This window comes from Vespa velutina, chromosome 11 (assembly GCF_912470025.1).
Source record: "Vespa velutina chromosome 11, iVesVel2.1, whole genome shotgun sequence".
NCBI classification, from domain to species: Eukaryota; Metazoa; Arthropoda; class Insecta; order Hymenoptera; family Vespidae; genus Vespa; species Vespa velutina.
Window position 1 is genome coordinate 4,516,656 of NC_062198.1, and position 27,999 is coordinate 4,544,654.

Below are 27,999 nucleotides of genomic sequence, written 5' to 3' on the forward strand. Positions count from 1 at the left end.
CTTCGCTCAGTTCTTCACTGCGCTCCAAGCGAAGCGGAGCTTTTACCAACCGGATTCACGTCCCCTCCGTATCTCACTATCCATTTCTTCTTCTCTACTACTTTTATCCCTGTCTCTATCTCTCTTTTTCACTCTATTGAAGCTCAACGAGCTTGATCATTATTCATCAAAAAAGTACAGCCATTTTCTTCGAAATAAATATATATATATACATATATATATCATTTATATTTTAGATATTTCAATTATTCAAAAAAAAAGAAAGAGAGAGAAAGAGAGAGAAATCGTTGTAAGAAGAAGAAAAGGAGGAGGAGGAGGAGGAGGAGGAGGAGGAGGAGGAGGAGGAAGAAGAAGTTTGACACTTCGTCCGTGTCCTCTCCGCGTGCCGGGGACCGGTTCGCGATCGTTCAAGAGAGGAAGAAAAAGGCAAGAGCAAAGGAGAAAAGCGGAGAATGTCTGCTTACGAGAAAAAGTCGCTGCAGGTGCTTTAGAGGCGCAATTTTGATAGAGAAAACCTCTGGATCGTTCCGAAAATCGGGATAGGTGTATATATATTACATATATATATACGCTAGCAACCCCCTTTGAAGAGAGGCACAGAGGAGGGACAGAGGCTTTTGAAAAAGGAAACGTGCATTGATCACCATGATTGCGGTTAGTATCGATTTCGTTTTTTCATCATCGATTCTCATTTATGTCACTTCTTTATATAAAATTCAATGTAATCGATTTGATCGAACTAATTTGTCGATTTCATTAAAAATGTTTTAAGATACATGTACTAGTACACTGTAGAACAATTTATTTTTAATCATAACGAAAGTACACCGTTCAGTTTGAATTATAACAATGAGATTTTTTCGGTGAATTCACTGTAACGAGATTTGGATGATGAACAAAATTCTTTTCGGGATCTTCCCTAATATCCGAAGGTATCGTTTGATTTGATAAATCTAATGAATTTTTTGACTATTTATCCGTTTTACAATTGATTTAGATTCATTAGAATATATATGTTGATACTTAATCTGTTATCGAAATTATCTATAATATTATGACATAAATTCGAATGTTTTAAGAGCAAAAAACGTGAAAGGAATGGTTCGAATAGATTGCAATAAAAAAAATGTAAGAAACGATATTTTTCTTTTTCTCGTCTATTTTTCAGTCATGCGAGAGAGTAGAAGCCTTGTGTTCTTAATTTAAGTGCATCGCCGTGTTTTCTCGAGCGACGACTTAAGACGAGACTCGTCGTTATCCTTGAGCGCAACCCCGCTGAGATTTAAAGGGTGAAGAAGACATGGAAGAGCGGGTTGCCCATCAACTTTTGTCTCAGGCCGCGGCCTGATTTCAGAGTTACAGATTTTTATATATATATATATATTTTTTTTTTCCTTTTCTCTTCTGGGAATAACGAAACTTCCAAATGCATCTTCAGCTTGTCCAGATTTAATATCTATCCTAGAAGCTTTTTTTTCATCATCGAAATCGTATACGACCCATTTCTTAATCCGAGTTTCACACTATCCATAGATTGTTCAAGTTGAAATCGATTTATTCGAATTGAAAAAGAAGATGGTTATATTCTGATGAGTGCCTTGTAATTATTCGATCTCATTAATTATTTACTGAATTATACACTCGTATGTATATACATATTGTTAAAATATTCTGATTTTTAATAATTTAAAACATGATCGGTTGTATTCAATTATTGTATTGTTCTATCAATTTGAATAGAACTTTGAATACAACATTATCATGCAGAGAATTAGCATTTTATTAATGATTTTCGAAAGAGTCTTGTAGGCGTTGATTGTAATTTAAAAAAATAAATTTCGTATGAGCCGTTAAAATCGTTCGTGGCAATATGATAATATCTCGACTAATTTTCGACTAAACGGATAGATGATAGAAATTCAAAAAAATGTTCGATCGCCGTTGATCGAAATTGTTTTGCGGTCTTTCTAGATTTGTGGTTTCGTTCTACGATGCATCCTCAATCGCATCGGTTTGCGGTGCTTATTGATTTCTTGTATTAATTCGGTCCTGAATTCGGAGCACGAAGTCATCACTTGATTGGTACTAATCGCGTCTGCAATTGCTCGTCGTGTTCAAATGAATTTTATGCGAAGCGCTAAAAACAACAAATTCTTTTAAGCCGTGTTTATTTTCGAACGAGAATCTTTTTCCTTTTTCCTTTTTTTTTTTCTTTTTTTTTTTCTTTCTTTTAATCGATCCACGTTAACATAAAACAGAATAACAAAAAATGAAAAAATGAATAACATCGAGTAACTTTTGAAAACATTGCTTTTTAACCCATTTTCCATTTTGCTACGCTATATGACAGCTATGTTGCTTATACAAAATTTGGATATTACAGAAAAGTATTCAGTTTTTAAGTTGGTTCTTTAAATAGTAATTTTTTTTTTTTTTTATAGTATTACTGAATGTATAAAGTTACTTGTAATTATTATTGACTCATTTTGCATGCACGCGATCTAGAATGTATGTTTATATATAGCGTAACGCGAACTTGAGTACGAATAAGTAAGTTGGCAAGCTGTTACTAAAGCCGGGTCTTCCGTACGGAATCGAACGGAGCGACAGCCGCAGATAACGTATAGAAACTGTTCGAACTGGGTCGGCACCTTTTGCCTTTTTTCCACCCTATCCACACTCATCCACCCTTCTCTTCTCTCTCTTTCTCTCTTGTCTCTATTTCTTTCTGTCTCTTTCTCTCTCTCTTTCTCTCCTCTCTCTCTCTCTCTCTCTCTCTCTCTCTCTGTTTTTATCTTCCTCTTCTCCTCATCCACATTCTGCCAAGTCCTCCTCACACGCACGAAATTGCATCTGTTTCATTGGCGTTCAGGAATAGTGCCAAAGTTCGGTCTTTCTTAGGATTGCTCTGAGGGAAATATCCTTGCACAATTTGAAATCTCTCAAATATCTACCATAGTTATGGGAAAATTCAACTTTTGGTATTTCGCTGCAATTGCTGAATTAAGAATTATTGTATACATTAAAGAAATTTGATTGCACATTTCGAGTAAAATACGTGTTCTTTTCATTCATTTTTATTTTAACGATTAATTTTCTGAAACAATAGATATATAGTACTATAGATTTTTAGGTCGACCAGTATCATATCAAGAAACTTGTTGTTCTACTTTTGAGTACACAACAATGCTCTCATATACGATTCTCGACAAAATGATAGCACATGTTTGTTATCTTTTATTTCTCGAAGACAACTTAGAATTTCTAAATAAAGTAAACAGTATATAAATGATACGATACAAGAAGAAAAAATCTCTTATTAAATAAAATTATTCTCATTAACCTTCTCAGTAAATCGAAAGGAAAGACAAATTTTGAAATGATAGGATACTTTAACTTTGTGTTTATATTCTTCAGTAGCTAGTGATCCTTTAGGCAATCAACATTAAGTATTAAGTTTTAGAATTAAGCGTAGACATGAGTCAATAATTCGCGGTAAATAATTAAGCGAATTCGAGACTGGAAGGATCTTGAAACTGAAAAATTAAAATCTAACATTTTCAGAAATTTCAAAGATTTTTAATAGAAGCCACAAAGTAATTTTAAATTTATTAAACTATCTCGAAAATTATCTAAAGAAGAAAAGTTGTGAGAGACCATCAATATTGTCAGAGCGGCAAAAACGGATTATTATACGTGTTGTCTCGAACTCAATTTTAACATGACACGAAATTGTTCGCGAAACAAATATCACTGCAAACATTCGAAGTGTCTGTCGTGTTCTTTAGAAGTGTGAGTTTGTTCAACGATTGAAAATGAAGCAATAACCTCTTCCAAACAAAAAAAAAAAACATCATAAAGAGCACCGATTAACATTTGCAAATGAATGTATTCATTGGAGAAAGAAATGATAATGTGTTCTATTTGCTGAAAAAAAATTTAATATGGATGAGTTACGAAAGAAAAAAATGGTGAAAAAATGATGACAAATGGATGACGATGGTATAATGATTTGGACCGGAATTGGATGTAAAGTAAAAATTGATTTACGATTTCTTGAAAGGAAAATGAATAGACAAAAATATATAAATTTAATCTCGGAACAAATGAATAAATATGAAAAATATGAATGGAGAATGGATTGATTGAATAGTTGATTGAATAGAGAATGGTATAAAAAATAAAAGCAGAGGAAATATATGAATTATTTTAAAAACCTTAATTCGATCGTTATTTTGTTAAAGTCAGATTCAAATTTATGATCATTATATCCTCTTCTACAAATTTATAACGTTTTACATTAATTCTAAGTTATATTCTGGATTGTATGAGTACGGTGGTAACTTCGTACGAGCAATTTTAGTTTCACCAAAGCGAGATGATGACGTGATGAGAAAGAGGAACACGTTCACGATGACGTTACAAGGTCGAAAATTTATTTCCAAACTTGTTCATCGCTACATCATCCTAGTATTCTCTCGAAATGTAAAATGAATGTTTGTGGTATGCACAAAGCTAGTTCAAAATATTATCTAAATATATTTTCAGTTTTTAGCATATTATATTACATACAGGATGCTTCAACTTAACTTGATCCTTTCATTTAAAGAGTTTGCATGATCTTTATTAATAGAAAAAAAAAGGACGTGTATACGAATTAACCTAAACCATTATGTTCGTTTCATCGATGAAAGTACGATCGAATAACATATCCCGAATCGATCGGAGTGTCCTCAAGCTATTTTGCGTTTGTATAGAGAGAATATGTACGAAAATCGTTCTCGGTTTAATGTACGGTGTCCCATAAGGTTCATATATCTCCCTTTACAACCAGGAAATGGCTACGGTCCTTTTACAACGAGCGGCATTCATAAATCCAAAAGTGAGAGGAAGATTGGAGGGAGAAAAGGAATCTTTCCTGCTTGGCATCGTCCTTTGCATCGTTTTTGCTTTTTCCTGTCAACTGGACTTCGCATTTATTATCATTCACATTCTTTGCAATAACGTCGGATCGATCATGACGTTAAAAATTTTAGATAAACTTTGATATAATGTCGAACTGTGAATAAGTAAACATCGACTTATTCACTAGCTTGACTTATCGCCTTGAATATTTCCTTCCTTGTTCATCTTGGTAAACCCGATCAATCATGAAGTACCGAACTTTCATAAATTTTCTAGAAGATAAATTTTCCATGCGTAATATTGCACCATAAAATAGAAAAAGAAAAAAGAGAAGAAGAGCAAGATCTAATAATCCTATTTTTTTCTCTTTCTCGAGCCTGGACATTAAATATTATAGTTGAGCTTTATAATTAAACATGTAGATATTTTCTTTGATCTACAAAGACAACTATGCTTGAACGAGATGTAAGTATCCGTCTAAGAGTAGGAAAAGACGATAAACCCTCGTCGAGGTTGATAGCGATGACTCTCGCAGTTTTTCTTCTTTGTGTTAAATTCCCCTCTAGAGTAGTGATTTTATGCTTCTCGAGATTTTACGGAGAATATAACCAACTGCGAAAAGAGCTTTATTTTTCATTTACTTGCTGCACATTTTACTCTTCCACTGTAGGCACTTACGTATATACAATATATATATATATATATATATATATATATATAAATGTATGCATGTATGTATGTAAGTATGTCTTATGAGCGCATCTATGTCTGGAAACATACATACAGATACATTTTTTCTCTGCAATGCAGAATTACGACGAAACCAACAAGCCGCAAATACATGGTACCAGAGCGAAGCTCGCAATTTCACGAAAGAGCACAGCGTGTTTTACGTCGCGAATGGTTAAATGTACCCTCGAGTTTGCAGGGGTTGCTTTTTTCTCGCGTTCACGAATATATATTTTTTGTTCTATCGCAACTGCGTGCGACTCATTCGTGTCTTCATTTTTTTTTTTTTTCTAATGTCATTGCTGCGTTTTCCAAAAATTTCGGACAATCGAGATTAATCAATATGAAATAATTTGAATATGGACATTTAATTGGACTTAAATATTGTTTGATATTCGTGAAAAAGAGGAAAAAAAAGTACATAACGTCGATGAAAAGTAAGGAATATAATTGTTCGAATATTACTCGAGTAAGTTTACATGGAATTTGTGGGCTAACGAGCGTAGATTCATTTCGAAACTTTTTTCAACTTTATTATTTGCAACCTTACTCATTGCGTTATTCTCGAAATGAACTTTTGGACCGACCACGTAAAATTTTATTCTTGTATATGAACAATACAATAAATGCTTAGTATGTATGTATGTATATATTCGTGTATAACGTGAGCATGTTAAAAATAAATAAAAAAAAGAAAAAAAAAAAAAAAGAAAGAGAAAAAAATTCATAAGCGCAGTCAACTCGAAAGATCCTTTCTGAAGAATCGGTGTATTGGGTCAAGAGGCCATTGAGAGTACCAATCGATTTTTAGGCTTCTCTCGTAGGTAATGCGGCAAATAGAGAAGTGCGAAAGAGAGAAGACGATAAAAATGAAACGATCGTTGTATTATTTAGTAGAATATTTCCAAGTAAAGTAGAGATAAGTTTAAATACGTTATCGCGCACGTGCATTTCGTTTCAAGCTTCGATTTAACTTTGTTAAATCATTGATAAATCCTGAACGTTTAGCATCGAAATGGTTGGGATAAGCTTAATAAATAGAGGCATTAAATGTAACTGAAGAGAGTTCGGGCTGCTCGACTTCGTGAGAAATACAGTAGAGATTATTGCAAGATAGTAACGAGTTTGCCGACCGGAATGATCGCTCGAAAGAAGGGAGAGAGAGAGAGAGAGAGAGAGAGAGAGAGGAGAAAGAAAAAGGGAGAGAAAGAATCAATGGATCCGATAGCATTTTAAACGTTCAAATTTATGACGAGAGTCGTACAAATGAAGCTGTTCAATTATGCTGTTCAGTGTGTTTAACAAACAAGAAAAAAGCAAAGCTAAATAAATTCAATTCTGATTCTATATTTTTAATTGTCGGTAGTTTACAGCTTGATAAAATTATTAACCGTCCTCGTATAGCAATTAGTAGGGGGAAAACGTTTCTCTACATTACTGTTATTTTATGTCGTTCTTTTTTTTTTTCTTTTTTTCCTGAACTTTGCTAATTTGTTCGCACGAAATACGAATATTTGTATTGGAGGAAAAATTTAAAGGGAAAAATATATACGCGTTGGTGTTCATACGCATAACGAGTTTGAAGGGAGTACAACTGGTCGAGGGTGAAAAGTGATAAAAGAAATATCGAACAGAAAAGTCGTCAAGAACGGAAATTACATGGGACGAAAAGAAAATACGGAGAGCGGGATAAGAAAATTAATAATTGTTCGAGGTATTTGTAGTTAACGAAGATCGATAATTAATTTTTTTTTTTTTTCTAGTTATTGTATCTTTAGATCGATAGGAAATCGAATGAAAACAACGCAATGTAACGGTGTAAAAATAAACGTTCGATTCGCTCGTTCGTTCGTTCGTTTTGATTACATCGAGAGCCGACAAAAGAGATCGTCGAAAGTGCACCGATTAATATCGCTTCTCTATCTGTATACGGCATTCACGTGACGTTCACACGAGAGGAATCTAGAGATGAGTTCTTTGTCGGTGGATTTGACAGAATTATTAATACGAGTGTCGGTGGAGAGAAGGTTCAAAAATTTGTCTACCAAATCGAGTATTTCTTTTCTTCTTTCGTATCTTTCACGAAGTTTTGAAATGTTTGGAAAGAAAGGAAATAAAATATTAAAACGTTTATCACTATCAAATCAAATGTTAGATTTTTCCCTTTAACAAAATTTGACGATATAACAAATGAATAAATGTCGTTTACAATTCGTTCCAATTTTACAAACGATTTTACAAATCTTCATTGACTTTTAATAAAGATCGAAAGATTCGTATTTTATGATTCGAAAGGTAGGAATAAGAGTATATATAAAATTCACGGTTGGTAACGAATCCCGTGCGCGTAATTTATTTCGCGGGATTGATGTCGCTCACGGGAGCTCGTAACTTTCGTTATTTCTCCAATCAGACCGCGAGACCACCTAGGAAAAGAAACGGAGAAATTCCTGTATATATCGAAAGAAGGAGCGAAAACGCATGTAAATCCTGACCCGTATTCGGAACACGATCGGAACATGTAGAAAATTTTTCAATGTCACTTCACGAAATTTTCATGATTTCGTTTATGGGAAAAAAATAAACGAGCGTTACCTTTGAAACCTTTTGAAGAATTGAAAAATTGTAGAAAAAATCAGATTCAACGAAGAACGAATTAAAATGTTCCTTTGACGTCATTCCGTACGAAACAATTGTTCTCTTTATTTTTCGTTTTTGTCCTTTCTCGTAAAATTTTCTTTTTCTTCTTGTTTAATCGTAAGTACCTGTTTTCGCCATTATTAGAGGATTACTGCATGGGTTCCCGTTATATGTCTGGCTTGCTCCTCGGAATAATTGAGCAGAATTCTCTTTTGTACACGTTCGCTTCCATTGTGACTTCATTTACGGCAACGTCGGTCAGAAGTAGTCGTTTATATTTAAGAAGAGAAGCACACACGAGAGAGAAAGTCTATCATCTAAAAATTAAGGTCTTTCGGGCGCGCTCTCGAAGGTACATATATTATACTCTCTGGGAACCGTACGAGCGTTATCATTATTATTTCACCGTGCAAGTGAGTATATCGATCTTTATTCCCTTCTCTCTTTCTCTCTCGCTCCGATATTCTCTATCGAAAGAAAATGTATTCTCACGCGGGCGCTCAACTTAACGAAGTCGCTTACTTACCGAAGTAATCGTCGTTTCGTGCCCATCCTATATTACATTTTCCCCTTTTCATGAATTTAAAACGTTCCTATCGATAGTACTCTTTTCAATTTTCATCATCCTGAAATTGAAACGGACATTTGTCTATCATCCTTCATACTCGTGAATATTAACTAACAGTCCTCATCATTTCGCATAGTAATTACTTTACAATACTTTAACGAATAACAACATTTGAATTTTTCATCGGTGCAAAATTCAAATGAAGTTTTACGAAGTTATTTGTTATCGAGACAACTTCGAAAGGATATATTTCATCGAATGATTTTACGAATCTCTTTTTCTCATTTGCTCTCATGGGGAGAATGGACAACGACAATGACAACAACGACGATGACGACGACGACGACGATGACGGAGGACCGACAACTTTTTCTTGCTTTTGCACGGACTTTTGTTGCTCGTGTGCCAGTTCCTCTTCTCCTCCATGTACAACATTCGTGGGACTGCGTATCGGTACGGTTTCGCATGAACGTACATTCCATAAAGCCCTGCACGGTACGATAAAAATTTCATCGCACGCGAGAAGAGGAGCGGGCCCGACGGCCTGCATACGTAATACGCCTTCTTAGCTAATATAGGCCAGTGTTTTGGGGCCGTGGGTTCCCTTGTGGCCCCCTTACGGCACTTGCTACCTCCTCCAGGGGCGGATTACAAGATACTATTTTCCTTAGTTCTCTCCGTCTTTTATTTCTTCAGGGTCTATTCCTTTCTCTCTTTTCTTATTTCTCTCTCTCTCTCTCTCTCTCTCTCTCTCTCTCTTTATCTTTATCTCTGTCTCTCTTTTTCTTTGTCTCGTTCTGGCCATCTAAAGAATTCAAAAATTCTGACCTTTTTTTATATTCTCTTTATGAGAACCTTGGCACTTTTTTAAGAGGTATACAAATTAAGATATCACGTTTCCCTAAAGCTTTTTAGAATTTGTATCAAATTTTTTAGGCTGAAAGTAATCCTAAGTATTACTTGCAATATCCCACTTTTTGATAGAATTTCAATTTCATCGTACCACAAATGAGAGTTTAAACGGAGAGTTTTATTCGACTTTAGGGTTTATCAAAAACGAAGAGAAACTAATGGAAGGGAGGGTATAACGAGTGTGACTAAATTTATGAGGAAAAACTTTGTCTCCCATGTTGATTAAATAATTGAAGAATGATTATTTAGATAGATAGATAATTGGGTATTATATTTCGTAATATAAATTTTACAAATAATAAAATCCCTTTAATTTTTCCGAGTGCAATTATGATTATTACCGAGACGAAATTCCGTAGAAAAAGAGAGAGAGAGAGAGAGAGAGAGAGAGAGAGAGAGAGAAAGAGAGGAAAAAGAATTTTAAACAGTCGTTATTTTGGGGATAATAGAAGGTTGAAAGAAACGTCCTCGTTAGCGAAGTACCTGTGATCGGAGGAGATTCATCGAAGCGATTACACTTGGATCCTTTTCGAATTCGTTGAATTCGTAACCTCTGAGAGAGAAAGAGAGAAAGAGAGAAAGAGAGAAAGACCACTTTCATTCACGATCGAATCGTTTCGTTCGAGAGACCGGATATCGAAGGCATACGTCGACGTGGACGTCACGCATAAATTCCCATAGTCCCATGCTTTTCGAACGAGCTCTCTCATATATGCGATCACGCACGTTAACCTTGCGTGTGGTCCACGGCCGAGAGCGAGAGAAGGAGATAAAGTGAAACCGCGGGGCCACGCTGTCTCGTGGTTCAGGTTCGATCTCAGGGCCGCTTAACTTAATGAATACCTTCTTTCTGATTCGAACAGAGGCCTCTTTATTCATTTTCGAATTTACAATGATATTAATTTGGCATATAATTTTACATGAATTTTCTAATATTTCGTTTCAAAATCATATAAATGATTTTATATGATTATGGTCGATGGAAATTACTGTCGAAAACTTCAAGCGGATAATACCAGAGAGTTTGAATATAATTAAAAGCAAAATTAAATCAAGTGCTCCCATTTCGAACAAAATGAAGAAGTGCGAGTATTTAATTGCTGCCAGCGTGAAAACAGAGTGAGAAGGTACAGAGTGTAGTTCAACTTGTTCTAGATATTACAAAAATGAAATTGTAAATAAAAGATGACCTTTCTCTTTCTTCCTCTCTCTCTCTCTCTCTCTCTCTCTCTCATACACATACACACACACTATTCTTGTATTTCTTGCTTTAGACATTGACTTTTTTAAAGTTGAAAGATTCAATGAACGTGACTTAAAGAAAGAAGAAGAATGTCGCGAGTGGCGCTATTAAAAGCTTTATTGTCGCGGTACAATACCTTTTGAACGCGTATTACGAAGAAGAAGAAGAAGAAGAAGAAGAAGAAGAAGAAGAAGAAGAAGAAGAAGAAGATGAAGAAGAAACGTAAGCTCGGAACTAGATAGTGCGAACTCTCTAGTGCAATTTTATGTACCATATACGTACACAATTTTACCTACAATGTATGTGTATTATATCCAAGAACGAGCTTCTACCTATGTATATCTCTGGGGCGCATTATTTTCCACCCCGCGGGAGCTATTATGTAAAATGTTTCGTGTACGCGGAACCATAAAGCCGAGTGGCCTTAATTCTGCAACATCGTGCATAATTAAAGCTCTTCGAGCCGGTTTCACTCGGTATATAAAGCTACCGTGGCTTTATCCATTTCTCTTCATCGTCTGGAGTCTCTCGTTTTTGGCCATCAATCAATTTCCATCGATATATCGTGAAAAATCATTTTTTTTTTTAAGTAATCGATCGTTACAAATATTTTCATTACGATAATTCTGAGACAAATCTTTCATTGTTCTCTTATTCGTGTTTCAATTATTCTTATTAAAGTTCATTGGGGCTTGTTCTGCGATATAGTAATTTCATGTTTCATGATACCAATTGTACAAAACCAGTTTTCTCTTAAAACCGTGCACGATCGGTCCATGAATTGTGCTTAAACCATCCAGTCTAATGAATGGTACTAGAGTACATAGTAGAATGAAGTGGTCACTGCTGGCCGACCGTACAACGATTTTCCAACGTTAATTCGCAAAGCACCGGCTATACGAAGCTTAATGTACCATCGACCTTTAACCTGTTAATCAAGGTAGACGAGTTAACTTCCTTCGCGAGAAAGGGATAAATAAATCAATTGTTTCTCACACCTACCGTCTCTTTGCGATTCATTAATTTATCCTAAGCTCTTCTTTGTCTTCATTCATACCATTTTATATTTAATGAAATGAAATTTCATACATTCACGTTTAACAATCCCCCTCAGTTAACATATTAATGCTCGCGTGATTGGATTGCAGGTCTCTACGATGGTGTATATATGCACGTATATGTAAACCCTTTAGAGAAATTAGTTGCGGTCGTGTTCGAACAGTAATGAGGAAAAGGGAGGCGAGAAACAAGTCAAACGAATCACGTGTATCCGTTGCACTTGTGTTGTACGTTGCATTTGTGTGTTGTGTGTCCTTTGAAAACATGGTAATTGCTGGTTCCTACTGTGAAATTAGTGGTACCTGATAGTTTCAATGTTAAAGTGGTTATTACACACCATGAGTTTTTCGTCGAAAGATACTATGGTTCTGCTGTTTAACTTTTTTCTGTTTCTTTCTTTCTCTTTTTGTTAGAACACTATGATAATCGTACTTTCAACACTCATACACAAACACACACACACACACACGATCAACCACTTTATTACGTTTCGATCGATCATCGCCCGAGGATATCGTTTGTTCAATCATAATTCCTCATTGATCAGCGATATCTCACGTTTTTATACAATTGCGATAGTATTCGAAAAAATTGATTGTCTTCGATTACGATGAATAAGTTCATCAGATATACGATTATTCATTGATGATCACAATCGATATAATTTTAAGTATAAAAGAAAAGGTGATAACTTCGAAGAAATAGCGAAAGTCGATCATCAATGATTGAGATCACCAATTTTAATATTATAATTGATCGAACGTGAAGACAAAACTAATATGTATGTGTGTTAGTGTTTGTGTGTATAATAGGCGAGGTAATAACTTTCGAAGGATGTAAACGTTAATTATACATTGTGCGTTTATCTAGTCGAGTAGGAGGTTTCATTCCGTGAGTTCTTCTCGAGGTATGACTTTGTCTTGTTCTTCCTTCGATAATAATATCAGGTTCACGCGTACTCGTTCCCATGAAAATCGATCTTGAATGAGAGGTTTTTTATTCTCTCGGTCGATCGTTAGATAAATAGATAGTTTCAAATAAATTTTAAAATGTAATCTCGAATGTTCAAATACAAATTAACCGTAGACGTCTTTGATATATTCGCTTGTAAACATAAAATATATTTTAATGGCTTTATTACGAAACAAATCGTAGATTTTCGAAGAAGAGAAGTAGGACATGATCATATCGATGATCATGTTTATAGCACTAACGACATTGTAAGACGAACATGAAAGTTTTTTTTTTTCTTTTTTTTTTTTTTTTTTTTTTTTTTTCTGGTAATAACTCATCAAAGAAAAGAGAAATGAAGGAGTTTTCTATCGTGCATCGAGATTAATTACGAACGGATATGGCATAGGTTAACGATCCAATTTGCATATAAGCGTGTCGATGATGTATAATCAACACTAGAGCGAACTCCGGAGAGCGCTAATTGCTAAATAACGTTTCATGTAATTGATCTTCGCGCCACGAAGCCTACGACAACGATCCCAGCTACTTGCTTTCTCTACTCTTCCCGTTTTCTTCTTCTTAGACCTTTCAATGTGCTTGTAAAAGTGCAATTAAACAAAACTTTTCTTTCTTAATTATGCCAATGAGTCACTTTCAATCTGTCAATCATGTATCGCAGAGTTTATATTATGCGTTAATTTATAACATAAATGTATAACCAATTTATATTTTCCATTTCACATTTTATCATAGAACATTTGAGATTTTATGGTAAAACGTTATTAAGACTCTCAATCACCGCACGATAGTATCGATAATTTCCGCTTCTCCGACTTTCTCCCTCCGGCGCGTCCTTGATAAGCGGAAATGCGATTGCGCGTGGCGGCTAATTATCAATTAACGGTCGTTTAGAGCCCGCGGGGATTAACGTATCAGACGCGGTTTATGTATACAACCAACGCGATATCCATCGCTGTAGAGTCGGTCCATTTGTAAGAATTTTAAGGACGATAAAACATTCAAGGTATCGCTGTTCAAATATAATGTAAAACGATATCTGGTAATATCGCTAAATGAAAATAGAAATAAATTCAATATCCATGTGAATGTATTTAACGAATCGATATTTATTTATTTATTTATTTATTTATTTATTTATTTATTTATTTATCTATCGTATACAGTGATATCTTGTTGCTCGTATGATAAAAATATCATATTGCACGAGAGAGTCATCAAAAAAATAAGAATTAGAATTGTAGAATTTATTAAATACTTTAAAAACGTGGAACGAGTTAAAGTCCAAAAAATATTTCGTTCGTGTTCGTGTTAATATTGCATGAACTCGAGTCCATACGTGGCCCATATATTCTACAATGTTGCCCGCTAACGACTTTATTAAATTCGCAGAGTCGTGTCAAGGGCCGTCATAATGATCTTCTTCAAATTTACGAAGTGTACCGTACGTATCGCGACCTTTCTCATTATTAAATCTTTATTCGTATTTTCTCATCGCATTGGTACCGCATTCGTCGGAAAAATGCGGAATGGTCAAACTCGACGGAACGATCCGTTCGACCCTGATTCGATGTTCAAGGTCGATGCTGTCCGATTCTCAAGGCGGCTTTGTACAAAGTCGGCATACTCTTTGCTTGGCTGGCTGTCTGTACCGGCTCGCCAACTCGTTCTCTCTTTGAGAATTTCGTTGGTGAGAGAGAAGAGATCGCCGCCCGGAGCACCGTCTACCGTTAACGTTCCTCCTCGAGATATCCACTCCTCTTCGTCCTCCTGCAAATACGACGAAAACGAGCGCTATCTCTTGAGCTTTCTCATGTTTCATCGTTTGAAAGCTTCCTTCTATTATTCTAACGAACATGATAAATCCGAGAAACGTTTAGAGCGTATTAATTTTAGATATACATTTTCAGGTAAAGACAATAATAATTATTAGATAATATTTGTCCTTCGTTAACGATATCAAAGCTTTTTCGTTTAATTTTATATTTACACACATTTAATACTTAATATATTTAACGACGTAATGGATATTTCAACGAAATAGGAGAAAGACATGGCGTGACCTCATTTTACGAAGACAATTTTAATGTCGTAACCTTTTATGAAACGTTAAAGAATTCTCATTAGATAGATAGATTGATAAATAGATAGATAGATAGATAGATAGATAGATAGTGAGCTTTCAAAGTTTTCAGCTTATCAGATAATTTAAGAAAACAAAGGATATGTTAAAGTGATCACATTCAATGCAGTTAAATGTACTCTTCAGTACTCCAACTTTACATTGTTCAATAGACCTCTAGTCGATCGATATCTGTCGAAAAAGAAGCAATGAAAGAACAATCGTTTTTACGAATGGTTAGATCCCGTTTGCATGCGAACACGGTGAAAGTATCGTCGGATGGGTCATCGGCACCGGCGACATAGAAAAATCGAGTTTACAGATAACATTTGCATGCTCATCAAAGTTTTAACCATTTCGGGGTTTAACCTGTTCCTTTCTTCCTTTTTATGCGATCATCGATGTATGGTGAATACGATACGTATACGAGAGCCCGAGGCGAGTATCTCGAAATTATAAAATTAATCCACGGGAAAGGAATTGTCGATTAAATTTACATATAAAATCAATGAACATACTACTAATATCACTTTCAGCTTGGCTAAATAATTCTCTTAGTTCAGAGTCAATCGTTTAATTTTATAGTAGAGAGGAAACTTTCATATTTACTTTTTTTTTCTTTTTTTTTTTTTTTTTTTTTTTTTATCTTCACTCAGACTTCATATTGCTTACTTCGAACCATATAAGATACGAATCCAAGAGCTTTTATCGCAAAGTGGAAATAGAAAACCTTAGAAAGGACAATTCGGGCTGAGAATTTCCAGTAAAGACTTTGAGAGATATCTTTCATTCTTATAATTTTATCTTCAACATTGTGATTTTTTTTATATTTTCTTTTTCTTCATTTTGCGTCCCTCATTTTTAATTAGATATTGAGTAATTAATTCTTGAGTATATATTTCCGAAACATTTTTTTCTTCGAAAATTATTGTATTTGGCTTCTTTCCTTTTTTTTTCTTCCTATTTCTTTTTTTTTTTTTCTGAATAAAAAAAATTCACAATAGATTTCTGAATAGAAGAAGAAGAAAGTGGTAGGGAAATGTCATTGGTTTCAATCGTGGGAACGTAATTTCACGTTGTCCGTAGCGTAGGCTGTTCGCTTAGGATAGGTCACGACCCTAGATTCGCGCGTAAAATTATCCACTTGTGGATAACCATCCGGCGATGTACGAGGTGTTGGAAGAAAATGCTAGGTTCTTTCTTGGTTTGTTGAATGAGACCATAGTAGGGTGGGTGGGATGGCTTGGAAGCGGTTAACGTCGTCGTTCTTTATGACTCACTTTACGAGATACCCTACAATACAATCCCCTTTTTGAACCTCGTAAAAGGTGAAGACAACGACATAATATGCCACCGTATATTACGTTTTGTATATATATTTGTAGAAACCAGGGACTGATTATGAATTTCTTCGTTTTATCCGGTAAAATGAAGGTAGTCGCGTTATTAAAGCGACCCTTTGTGAAATCCATCGAGTCTCGAAATTATTCTCGGTAGTGAGATAACTGACAATAATATGTACGTATGTACTTTAAACGTGAGAATATGAAAACTGGGGTAATAGTGAAAGTTGATAAGACGATAGTATGATATAATAACGATAAGTTGAAGAAATAAATGAATAAAGAGATGACTACTAGATAATTCGAGAAATAATACATATATACATACATACATACATATATATATATATATATATATATATATATATATATTATATTTATAATGCTTTTGAATGTTTGTGAATTTGTGAATCATCAATATTTTTGAACGATCCGGTAAATTAATTATATTATAAATCGATTCCTTTTCTTGGTACTATTCGTTTTCCATTTGCCATTCGATGATATTCCTGAAGTATCTTCTCTCGTTTATACACAAAGAAATATAATACAAAAAAAAAAGAAGAAAGAAAAAGAAAGGAGTATTTGAGTTGTACCGTAACAAACGTTTATAATGATTCGTTCGGCGGATATCATGTTTTCACACGCTCAAAATCGAGTCCCGATCGATGTTCCATGATGGATCGATCATCGTCACCTCATTGGTTCGCGTCGCAAAAAAAGTTACGAGAGAAAGAAACTTTAACGCTTCTTTCTTTCTTCCTTTCTTATTTCTTTTTCTTTTCTAAATAAAAAGAAAAAGAAAAAGAAAAAAAAAGAAAAAGAAAAAAAAAGAACGAGTAACGGAGTTAGATTGAAAGATTGTTTTATTGCTCAGAACAAATTGATCATTGATTATGAAAGAAGAAATAGAAAAATAATTGTGTCCATTTCAATTTCTCTTCATCCTTCTTATTTTTTTGCTGTTCCAGACGATGTTAAAAGGATCGACGAGTATATCCAGGTGGTTGCTTCTAACAGGACTCCTTTGTAGCGTTGCTTGTCAGAGCGTTCCGTCGTCCTTTGAAAATAAAACCGGTGAGTGTGTTTCGTTCTGAGCTTTTCTGTTCTTTCTTGATGAGTTCAAAGAAAAAAAGAAGAAAATGAAAAATATCACGACACTTTCTAAAGTCAATTTTCTCGGGAGAAAATTTCGAGAGAATATTTCAAGGTTAAGATCGATTGAGTTTAGAAAAGATCGAACCTTTAAAGTAGCATTTACCCGGTTTTTTTTTCTTTTTTTTTTTTTTTCCTTTTTTTTTTTTATTTCTTTCTTTCTCGCTTAATAGCGGAAACCGGAACGCTCGGTAATTCCATTGAGAGGCCGCGAACGTTTTCACTTCCTCGAGATTTATTTAGCCGGTGCGATGGCAGAGCCTGGTGGCGCGAGCTAAAGAACGATTTATCACTGGCGTTTCGCTGCTCGCCAGCAAAGGAGAGCTAAAACCGTCTTGGGATTTGTCAGTTCTTATCTATACACTCGCATCTCAATTCGTTGCTCTTTGGAATATTCGTGAAAAGAGCTTTCGTTGATATTTCACGTTATTCGTAGTAATTTAAAATTTGAAAGGTTTTTAAAGGAATTTGAAAAAATTCAATCTCCTTGAAATTTCAAAGAATGGAAAGCGTTTGAGAAATAATAAAACCAATTTGTACGTATAACCTTGGGAAAAACGCGAGAAACGGAGCAATACTCGCTATGCGTTTCTGTTTCTATCGGAAGGATGATGATTTGGAAAATGACATTGGGGAAAAGGTTGAATCGAGGAACGTCAACGAAAAGGGTTGGTAAAATTTTTGCGGTTGAGGAAGTAAAAAAAAAGGTAAGGTCGATAACATGGCGGCCTCGATTTCGTTCGATTGTCGTGGCGATTTTGCGAATTCTTCGAGCGGAAAGTAGATTTCAAAATGCCAATCTCAGAATCGAGCCGCTATACTGTAAAAAGTTAATCGAAAAATGTGCCCCTGCATTTTCTACGTACGTACATACGCGGAATCGCGCGTCGTAGTTTTATTTTCTCCTCGGGACTCGTTTGTCACTCCTCCTTCGTGCGCGGGTGAAATTGAAAAATGGCTTATTAAGGAAGAGAATACAAACGTGTACTGCTGCGAAAATCCGCATCGATCCGTCTTAATCTCATAAGACAGGATTATACAATAGAAGGCGAATAGGATGAATCATGGCAACTAGAAAATTCCAAACATCTTTGATTATATTTTCAAGCAAATTGAATATTTAAAAAAAATTAATATTAAAATTAGTACACTAAACTTTAAAAATTCTTAAATCGCATAATTTTCTATTCGATGATAAAGATCTTTTGATAGTTAGATATTCAATCATTCTCATTAATTAATCACATTAAATATGCTTTTACATATGCAATATATTCGAACGCGTCAATATTATATCCATGAATAAGTTCTCACGAAATAATGCATTATTCAAAAATATTACGGAGTAATAATCGTATTTTATTGTGTGTATATATAACTACCCATGTGGTTAGATTTATACTTGTTTAAAAGTTGCCGCTCTTAAAACTTGGGAACGAATAAAACTCGATATTCGCAAAACTTTTCGAGTTACTGAGAGATTACTCTTCCCTTTCCGACATTTTCGAACGAAACAATTCTGGGTTTTCGTTTTTAATCGGATCAATAATACCACGATTGCTGAACACTATACAATGAAATAATCTTGATATAAAATAATACACTTTTTCGAAATTTCAATAATTTATCGATCCTATCGATTGCGAGACATGTGTCACATCCATGTTCAATTCATTCAACTGTATGTATCTGTACGTGTAAATATACGACGGGTCAGTGGGTCACACTACTCGATGCCAAAGGAACACTCTTGTCGATTACGCGCAACACACATTTGAAAACTCGACGCTACATGTTTCGCGTTTATGTTTTCGATATAAAAATATATAATATGAAAAATCGAGCGACAAGCAGACGTATAATCGTGCAAACGAGATTTTAATGCCTTCGGCAGCGAGAACGTATTTTATGAAATATGAATGATATATACACGTCAAAAAATGCCTTTTGCGTTTTGTTTAAAGGGAGCGCATTAAAAGGGTGACATACAATATGTGGCCAGGGGAATATGAATAAAATGAAAAAGCAAAGCCTGAAGTAACGTTTCGCTCTACTGTTCTATCTCGAAATTACGAAGAATTGTCACAATAATGTGGAACAATGTCCCTTAAAATATATCACGCTAAAGAAGGAATAGCAATTTCAATTTTCGATTGAAATTATCTTTATTAATCGCGAATACTTTGGAATTGATTTTGTATTAACTCACATTTAATTGGAACAGCGCATTTATGTATTGGTATAGATCGATCGAACGGTGTTGTATTCTGTCGGGAAATTAGATTGACGAGGAAAATGGCGGAAAAACAAAAGCGGGAGCGCTCACTCTTCAAAGGATCTATTGACATATTCTCGTCGTAGTCAACCCTGCGCACGTTGTTCCACTTTCGAGCGACAACGTTTGGCACAAAAGTAAGAGAAAATAAGGTGGTTCTTTTAAAGCGACTACATTCGCACCGTTGAACTTTGCTTTTAATACCTCGTACTCGTTCGGCATGCATTGCACTACCTTCGGTAGTAGACTTCTTTAGACAAATTCACGCCGCGTTTCCTCTTCTTTTTCCTTCCTTGGAAAATACTTTAGAAGGTTAATGTTGTATGTTAAAACAGTAGTAGAAGGAAAAACGAACTCCATTTATATATTATCGTTATAAGATAAATATGTATTATTGTTTAATTATTTCTATTGTAACTTAATGTCTTGAACATTACAAAAAGCTTAAAAGATAATTAATAAATGTATCTAATGTGAAAGATATATCAAATAAATTCATTGGACTTGATTATCTAAGTCGATCGTTACTCGTTCACTGGATAGTTTATGAGACATGACCACGAACACGTGGACGAAGGAGATGGAAGATGAAGAAGGCCGTGGTAACACTGACAGTGGCGACGAGACTAACTCCGAGCTCTTAACCCTAATGAATCTTTACTCAGTTGTCGACGAACGTCGGAGTTTCCTCGAAAATAGTTCACTGTACGTGCAGGTGAATACAAGTGTATATCGTGGGACAAGAATCTAACTCTCCGCTTGCTTTCATCTTAGAAAACTAACCGTAAAATAATACGAGGACAATGAAACAGAGAGAAAAATTGACGCCTAAGTTTTATAATTAAGTTACGCTTTCGCTTAACTATCAATGGGTAAATACGGAAGACTGAGAAAATCTTCACGAGCTACTTCATTCTACTATATTTTACTACAGTTTTATAGTTAGATTAGAAACATAATTTTGAGATCGTCGTTGTTATACTTATACCTATCATATATTTAATAAGACAAGACAAAGAAATGTAAACTTTAATTTTTTTATGTTTCAAAATTTCACTTAGAAAAGCTATTAACAAATAATACGTTGTATCCTATTATTGTAATACATACGACTAATTAAATTTAAGTATATGTTGCATCGTTTGTTCTACTGCGATAATATATGTTATTCATATATACTGTACAAGTTCAATAACTATACCAGCTCATTTTAAAACACTCGATCAATTTACGTTCTTATAGAAAGTTAAATAAAAGTTTTTTGCTTTTTATTTCTTTCTGAGAGATTATTTTCGCATCATCTGGAGACTCTCGAAAAGAGAAAAAAGTAAAGGATGGAAGCACAAACTGGAGAGGCTCTGGTCTACGGAGCGTGTTGTACATAACAGAGTGCATGGATGCAAGATGAGGGTGGTGGAATAGTCGTGTTCGCGCGCGCACGGGCTCGTTTGTATTGCGCGACACGTGTATTTATGCGAGATGACTCGAGTGCTGGCGCCTGCGGCTCGTTCTGTCCTCCTGGGATATTCAAGTACGCTTGGCTCTTTGTGTGAGCGCAGGTGTATATACACCTTGGACGTTACCCATATACACCGACGGCGAAACATTCATCCATCCGTTGTAATCAGAGAAGAAAAAACGAAAGAAAAGGAAGAACATAGCAAGACAAAAAGAATAATCTTCGCTAGGCGAGTTGAGTCTAGACGAAAGAGAAAGAGAGAGAAAGAGAGAGAGAGAGAAAGCAAAAAGTCTAGAATTCTAAATTAAAAAGCTTGCTAGATGGAAGGGTCGACTGTTTACCTACTGTCTTAAAAATACCTATGTATATACATAGATATATATATATATATATATATATACACATACGAAACAATATATTCTAGCGAAGAACAATATCCGCCTGAATACTCTAGCACTTCCTATTTCATAGTCTTCTTTTCCTATATCTTTATCGATTCAACGTCAAACGGGACTTTTCGCATTAATTAAAATGGATATCTTCATCTTGATAAAAACCTAATGTATTGTTCAAGTTACTCCTGTAATTTACATGAATTTATCGATAGTGAAAATTACCATCTAATATTTAATTACAGGGGGAAACCATCATTGGATCGATTACAGATGTATTTATGGTGTTATTATATATATATATATATATATACATCTTTGCTGTATGCTTTCGTATACATATGTATATGTTTGTTGTAATGTTTCTGACGTACGTCAATATTCTATGCATTAGCGAGTTAAACGAGGCAATTCAACATATGGAAATTATGGTAGCGTGTAAAATGATAACTGACGATACTAATGATAAATTTCTCGACATTTGGTATCCAACTAATAGCCCGAAGATTATTAAGAAGAAATTACTTGAATTAAAATCGAATCTTTAACGGTATCTGTGTTATCCTGTTGAGAAGAAAATCTCGTTTTTTTTATTTCTTTTAAATTATAACAGTTTCATCTTCAATGGATTTCGATCTTAAGCACAGCAGATCATAGACTTCAGAAGAATTAGCAGGAGAACTAGTATGAAAGTTGTTAATGATCAGACCTGTGGTTAGACAAATTGCTGAGTAGTATAACCGCACCTGTGTGCGCATGCACGACCCATTATAGTTTGCGTCTACCATATGTATAACAGTGCATGCTTAGAATAGAAACATCGATTGCCTCAATAATGTCAGAGAAAATGCGTGACCCCAAGTTGAATGTTCTCTCTTAATGGATCTTGTACGCGTTTATTGCTCGTCTCTTATGAATATAATGTTCTTTCGTGAGCAAATCGATTTAGGAATTTTGAACGAGCTACATCAAGTTTGATAGATATACGTAATAAGCGTTGCTAATGTAAAGTGAGAAAACTTTTCCTCATTTTAAGCTTATGGATGAAAATTTCGCAAATATATAGATATTGAAAAATGTGAAATAATTAAATACAAATTGAAGAGAAACTATTTAAAACTTAATAAAATATTTGTAAACTTTTGTTTAAGATCCTATCAGTTTCATCGAAAAGTAAAGATTTTGAATAGGACTGTAAGGTAAACTGTATTTTCATAATTAGTTTGAATCTCTTCTCACATATTATTGAAAGGCTCAACAAGTTAACCGTCCCGCAGACGGAGAGTTCATTATAAGACGAGTATGAGTAACGATGAGCGTGCGAAAGGGGTGGTTGGGTAGTAGATAGGACCGGTGGTTTTCGATGACAGGCAATGCTTGTTCGTAAATCACGTGGAGAATAACGTGATTACTACGGCCGATGTTGAGTAAGAGAGAAAGAGAGAGCGAAACTGGGAGAATAGCAATCACGTTTTAAAGTAACTGATCGTTAAAGACGCCATGCTGGCTGATGCGTCTCAATTAAATGTAATTTCCGTCGACCGAGTACCGCGTTTATTCGTCCATTTCTTCGAGGTCCTATTCGTTCGCGTGAAAAGGCGGTTGTTTGTTTTGTTCTTATGGTGAAAGGGTGCCATCGGCTTCTCTCATCTCACATAGCAGTCTTCTCTTTCTTTTATCGTCGATGCATCAACGCTGTACTCCCAGTACCTGTCATGTTCTCCACGCTTCCTCAGCTTAAACGAAATACTCTGTACGATCGTGTATGGCCATATTACTGTCTTTTATGGTGAATTACAGCTTTGTAACAGGGTCCTTCTTTGACTGTTCGAGACTGATAGCATGCACATGCGACACTTGTTAACGATTACCCTTGAGCCATCCACATGCACACGCACAGATATATATTCGACGACGTCGTTTTCTGTAGAGGCGCATAAATTTATGCGATAGCTCGTTGTGGTGCTCATTCATCGATTTTCATCGTTCTACTCGACAAATTTCAAAATAGGATATACCCCATAAATTTATACCAGTCGTGAAATTGCAATGCTGATAACGTAGTCACTATAAATCAAACTCCAAGATATATGATGTTTTCTAATAGAAATAACAGGATAGAGCAGATATCCTTTGAGTATTGCAGCTTTCAGTCAAATAATAATAACTTGGGAAACTTTTGTTCGCAGATATCAATGACAGCAAACCCCGAGTATTCTCCCCAAGGATGGACTACGACGAGTGGACGCCTCTTGGACGGGGTGATCCACTAAAGAACAATCCAACCTTCGATTACGTTCCACCAGTGTTGGATCGCGTTCAATACTGGTTGGATTCTCACACTACAGAAGCATCAGCGAAACGGGATATTCTGGTGCTCGGTGTCACAGCGAAGAAAACGAGCCCTAAGATACCCGAGCAGTTCTTGAAATTTGTCGATGGGCCAAAATTTACCAGAACGAGTCAAGATAATACTTATAGGAATGATTTCACTGGCAGTACTGGTGCCGAACCACCAAAAGTTTTACGTACTACTAACTTTAGAAATGGTCTTGTCGATTATAGAAATCAAAACAGGATTCAAGCTGTACCGGCGAGTTATTATCCCAGTCCATATTATAATCAAAAGACCAAACCTTACACGATGATGTTACCACCGCCGGTGATTCAAAAACAAATCGAACCATCTACGGTTTTCAATGGTATCTTGTCCAAAGAAAAAATCACCGGTTACGTCGAACCATCTCAACAATTAAGTACCCAAACCGAAGAGGGCCCAGTACTTCAGGATCCTCAGTATTACGGAATACCATCCAAGACTTATAGCCAGCATCATTCTCCTTCATTACAACCCTCGAGACCTCAATATCTTCAAACTCCTTCGAAATTACCATCGAAAGGTATAGGTATCTCTCAAATCGAGACCATCAAAAATGTATACACGCCTTTTCCATCGACATCGAAGCCAAAGTATGATGTTACTACTACACCCTCCGTATCCTTCGAAAAGTCCAATCTTATCTATCAGTCCACGCAAACGATCTCCGGTGGATGGTTGGCTAACAATGGACCCACTTCAACCTTACCTGAGGTAAATCAAGTTACATGGCAAACGCCTGATCATTTACGAGATCATTACGACACTGATCATCATGTGGCAGCTTCCTCTAATCACGAAGTCGTTGTTGGTCAAAATGCGAACATAATTGTGGATGGTGAGAATAACGAGAAAGAAGAGGTTATTGTAGGTGAGAAGGGTGGTACTGCTTCTTTTGACGTTCCGTTTTCATCTTCTCCGGTAATCCCATCAGAGACAATACCTTCAAATTCAACTTCCAATTTTGATACGGAAGAGATTGAAGAAGAATCGCTGGAGAAGACTTCTCCAAAAATGCATATTGTCGTGGCCAATTCACCTTCCACCATTGATTCCGAGACACAAAATAAAACTCCTGTTGCTGTTATTATGCCAACCAATTACATCAATAAACATAATATGACAGTTTCTTTATCAACGGAGTCACCTATTATTTTGGTTAACGTTTCAGAGAGCTTGACTTCAGAGATGGAAAAAGCTCAGCAAACGACCAAGTCGCAAATACAAACGAATACGATGACAAGTTCGTTTACGTTCTTGTATGGTCCATCGACTCCTTCATCGACGCCGAACAGAATGATGCCTAATCAGCATCATCAAATTCCTCATCAATCTGTATCATTATCTATGACACCTTCTCGACATATTAATAATCCAACACATATGTTTGGATCGGTTTCGTCTATGCATTCTCCACAAAGACCTAATCATGGTATGATGCACTTCATTGGTAGTATGCGTCCGAATGTTGGTTTTCGACCACCACCGCCCATGACTATGTCGCATATTGCACCACATATGTCACATATGCATGCATCAGCGATGAAGGGTATGATGGGACCAACAGGCAGCATAGATCAAACTCATCCACGACCACCGCAAATGCAGTCCGGATTTCCAGGCTCGTTCACAAGTCTTCCTGCACCTTCCACTTTAACTCTACAAACTGTCGATGCGGAAGATGAAACAGTCAATCGTTATCAGGCTAGTGGTGCATCCGAAATTACGACGACATCCACATCCTCTCCTTTGACCTCCACCGTTCCATTTATGCACGAACTATCTTCCAGCACTAGTGCAAAGAATTCTGACGAGGAAGAGATCAATCAATCACCTTTGGCGATGCTTTTTGCCGAGGAGGAAACCTCAAAGAAGCAATCCACGATAACTCCTGAATCTACTACTGTTATTCCATCGCAAACAACAACAGTGCCAAGTTTGACAACGGATCCAATATTTTCACATTATAAACAACCGGCCAAACCTATTAAAGGTCCTATGTATCTTATTATTCAGGGCCACTCCAAAGTTAAAACATATAAACCGACCATTAATAAACATGGTATACCGGTTCATAATGAAATTGTGGAAAGTGCGACGGAAAGGCCATTATCAAAATTTGAACAACTGATCATCGAAAACACGAAGAATGGTAAGGTAGATAAAAGCGCGGAAGAGAAAAAAAAATTAGAAGAGAAGATTCGTGCTGAGAAACGCGCATCTACTAGCCAAGATAGTTTGATGAGTCTTGTGGAAAGCGGATTAGGTAGTTTTACCATACCTCATTCCTCTTCTGTCACAGAGACAGAGCATCTGGGTAATTCTGTGACCACCGTTGAGGTCAATGGTAATTAAGTCGTATCTATAATAGCTTTCCTTATCTCGAGTAGGGAGGACCAACTGATTAACCCCAATAACAATGATCGTGATCATAGAGGAGTGTTGAATGTACCGCGAGATTTATAAATCTAAATAGAGGAAAAAGAATTCTTTGGTCAAATCAACTAAACTTTCGTAGAATGTATTTACATTTAATGATTACGAAAATAAAAAATTGAAGATTTTTAAAAGTAACGATACTTAACATGATAAAGTATCAGGCTTTACTTGATAATCGATGAAAATAATTACTAACGAGGATACAACTAATCCGCGGTACTTCATCAGAGATTTTTAATCTTTCTCATGCTCCCACTTCGAACGATACAAGTGTGCCAATTACAAATGTGCCAGTATACATGTGTTACACATCATTACTATGAGGTAATCGATCATGCGATAGAGCATTTGATTCGTGTTATATTTTAGAATATTTCATTGTATTCAATGTATTTGCCCTTAGATTTAGACGATCATAAATTTAGCAGATATATTTATGAATTTTTTATTATTTATATTTAATACAAACAATGTATTTAATCATTTTCTTCTCTCTCTCTGTCTCTCTCTCTCTCTCTCTCTCTTTCTCTCTCTCTCTCTTTTTCTTTTTCTCTTTCTCTTTCTCTCTTTCTCTGTTTAGTTCTTCCATTCCATTTGATTCATTGATCGTTTTGTACATTTCGTTTATTTGCATTTATTATTATTCTATATCGTGAAAAATGCGTTTGTGCATTTTAGATAGATTTAAGAATCTCATCGATATACGATTACGTGAAGCTCGTTGACAGACTTCCTTTTAGTATTATATTTATTGAATTGAAAGAAAATAATTATATGATCTAAGAACTTCTTATGCCTAACGATGTGCAAAAAGCATTGTTGTTCTCTTTTTGAATTTTATAGATTTCAAATATTTTAGTGAGTAGTGACTCAACGTTTTTGAGGTTCCATCAATGGAACGATATTGTCGTATAACTTAATATTAACACTAGTCTTACACATTTAACAGTTACCAAACATATCGCAAACGTTACTAACATCAAATATATCGTATTCCTTAATACGTAGAAATTATTCGATTATACGTATAAATTATGCATAATAATATATGACATATACGTATTTATGTAAATTATATACATGTACTTGCTGTTTAGTGTGATACACACACACGTACACGAATACATGAGTCAACACATAAGCTCACTCCAATCGATCACTTGGACGTTCTTTCGTTTTCACTCACACTGTTTTTATTAATTCGTATTGGAGAAATATTAAGTTATCACACGCACACATACGAGAGAAAAAATAAAAAAATGTAGTACATATAAGTATAGACTTCGTATCTAGATATATTGCTCTAGATAATGTATATTACGTTTATGTATGATATTTGTACCTGAAGGTCGCACGTTTTGTTGAGATCATTTTGTTTATTAATAAAATATATAGCATTATCGAGATAC

The 27,999-nt window shown here is 35.3% G+C and overlaps 1 protein-coding gene across 1 annotated transcript; it reads left to right on the forward strand.

Moving 5' to 3' along the window:
- Positions 1–3: 3 nt before the first annotated feature.
- LOC124952903 lies at positions 4–27,996 on the forward strand. The gene is made up of 3 exons (XM_047503502.1): positions 4–654; positions 17,465–17,570; positions 23,964–27,996. The coding sequence occupies exons 1-3, from the start codon at positions 646–648 to the stop codon at positions 26,504–26,506; spliced, it is 2,658 nt and encodes an 885-aa protein (XP_047359458.1). The 5' UTR covers positions 4–645; the 3' UTR covers positions 26,507–27,996.
- Positions 27,997–27,999: the final 3 nt, after the last annotated feature.

What these genes read in the sequence shown, in the direction of transcription:
- LOC124952903 (XM_047503502.1), top strand. An exon ending in GTCCTTTGAAAATAAAACCG is followed by an intron (nt 17,571 to 23,963) that starts GTGAGTGTGTTT and finishes TTTTGTTCGCAG; the next exon opens with ATATCAATGACAGCAAACCC.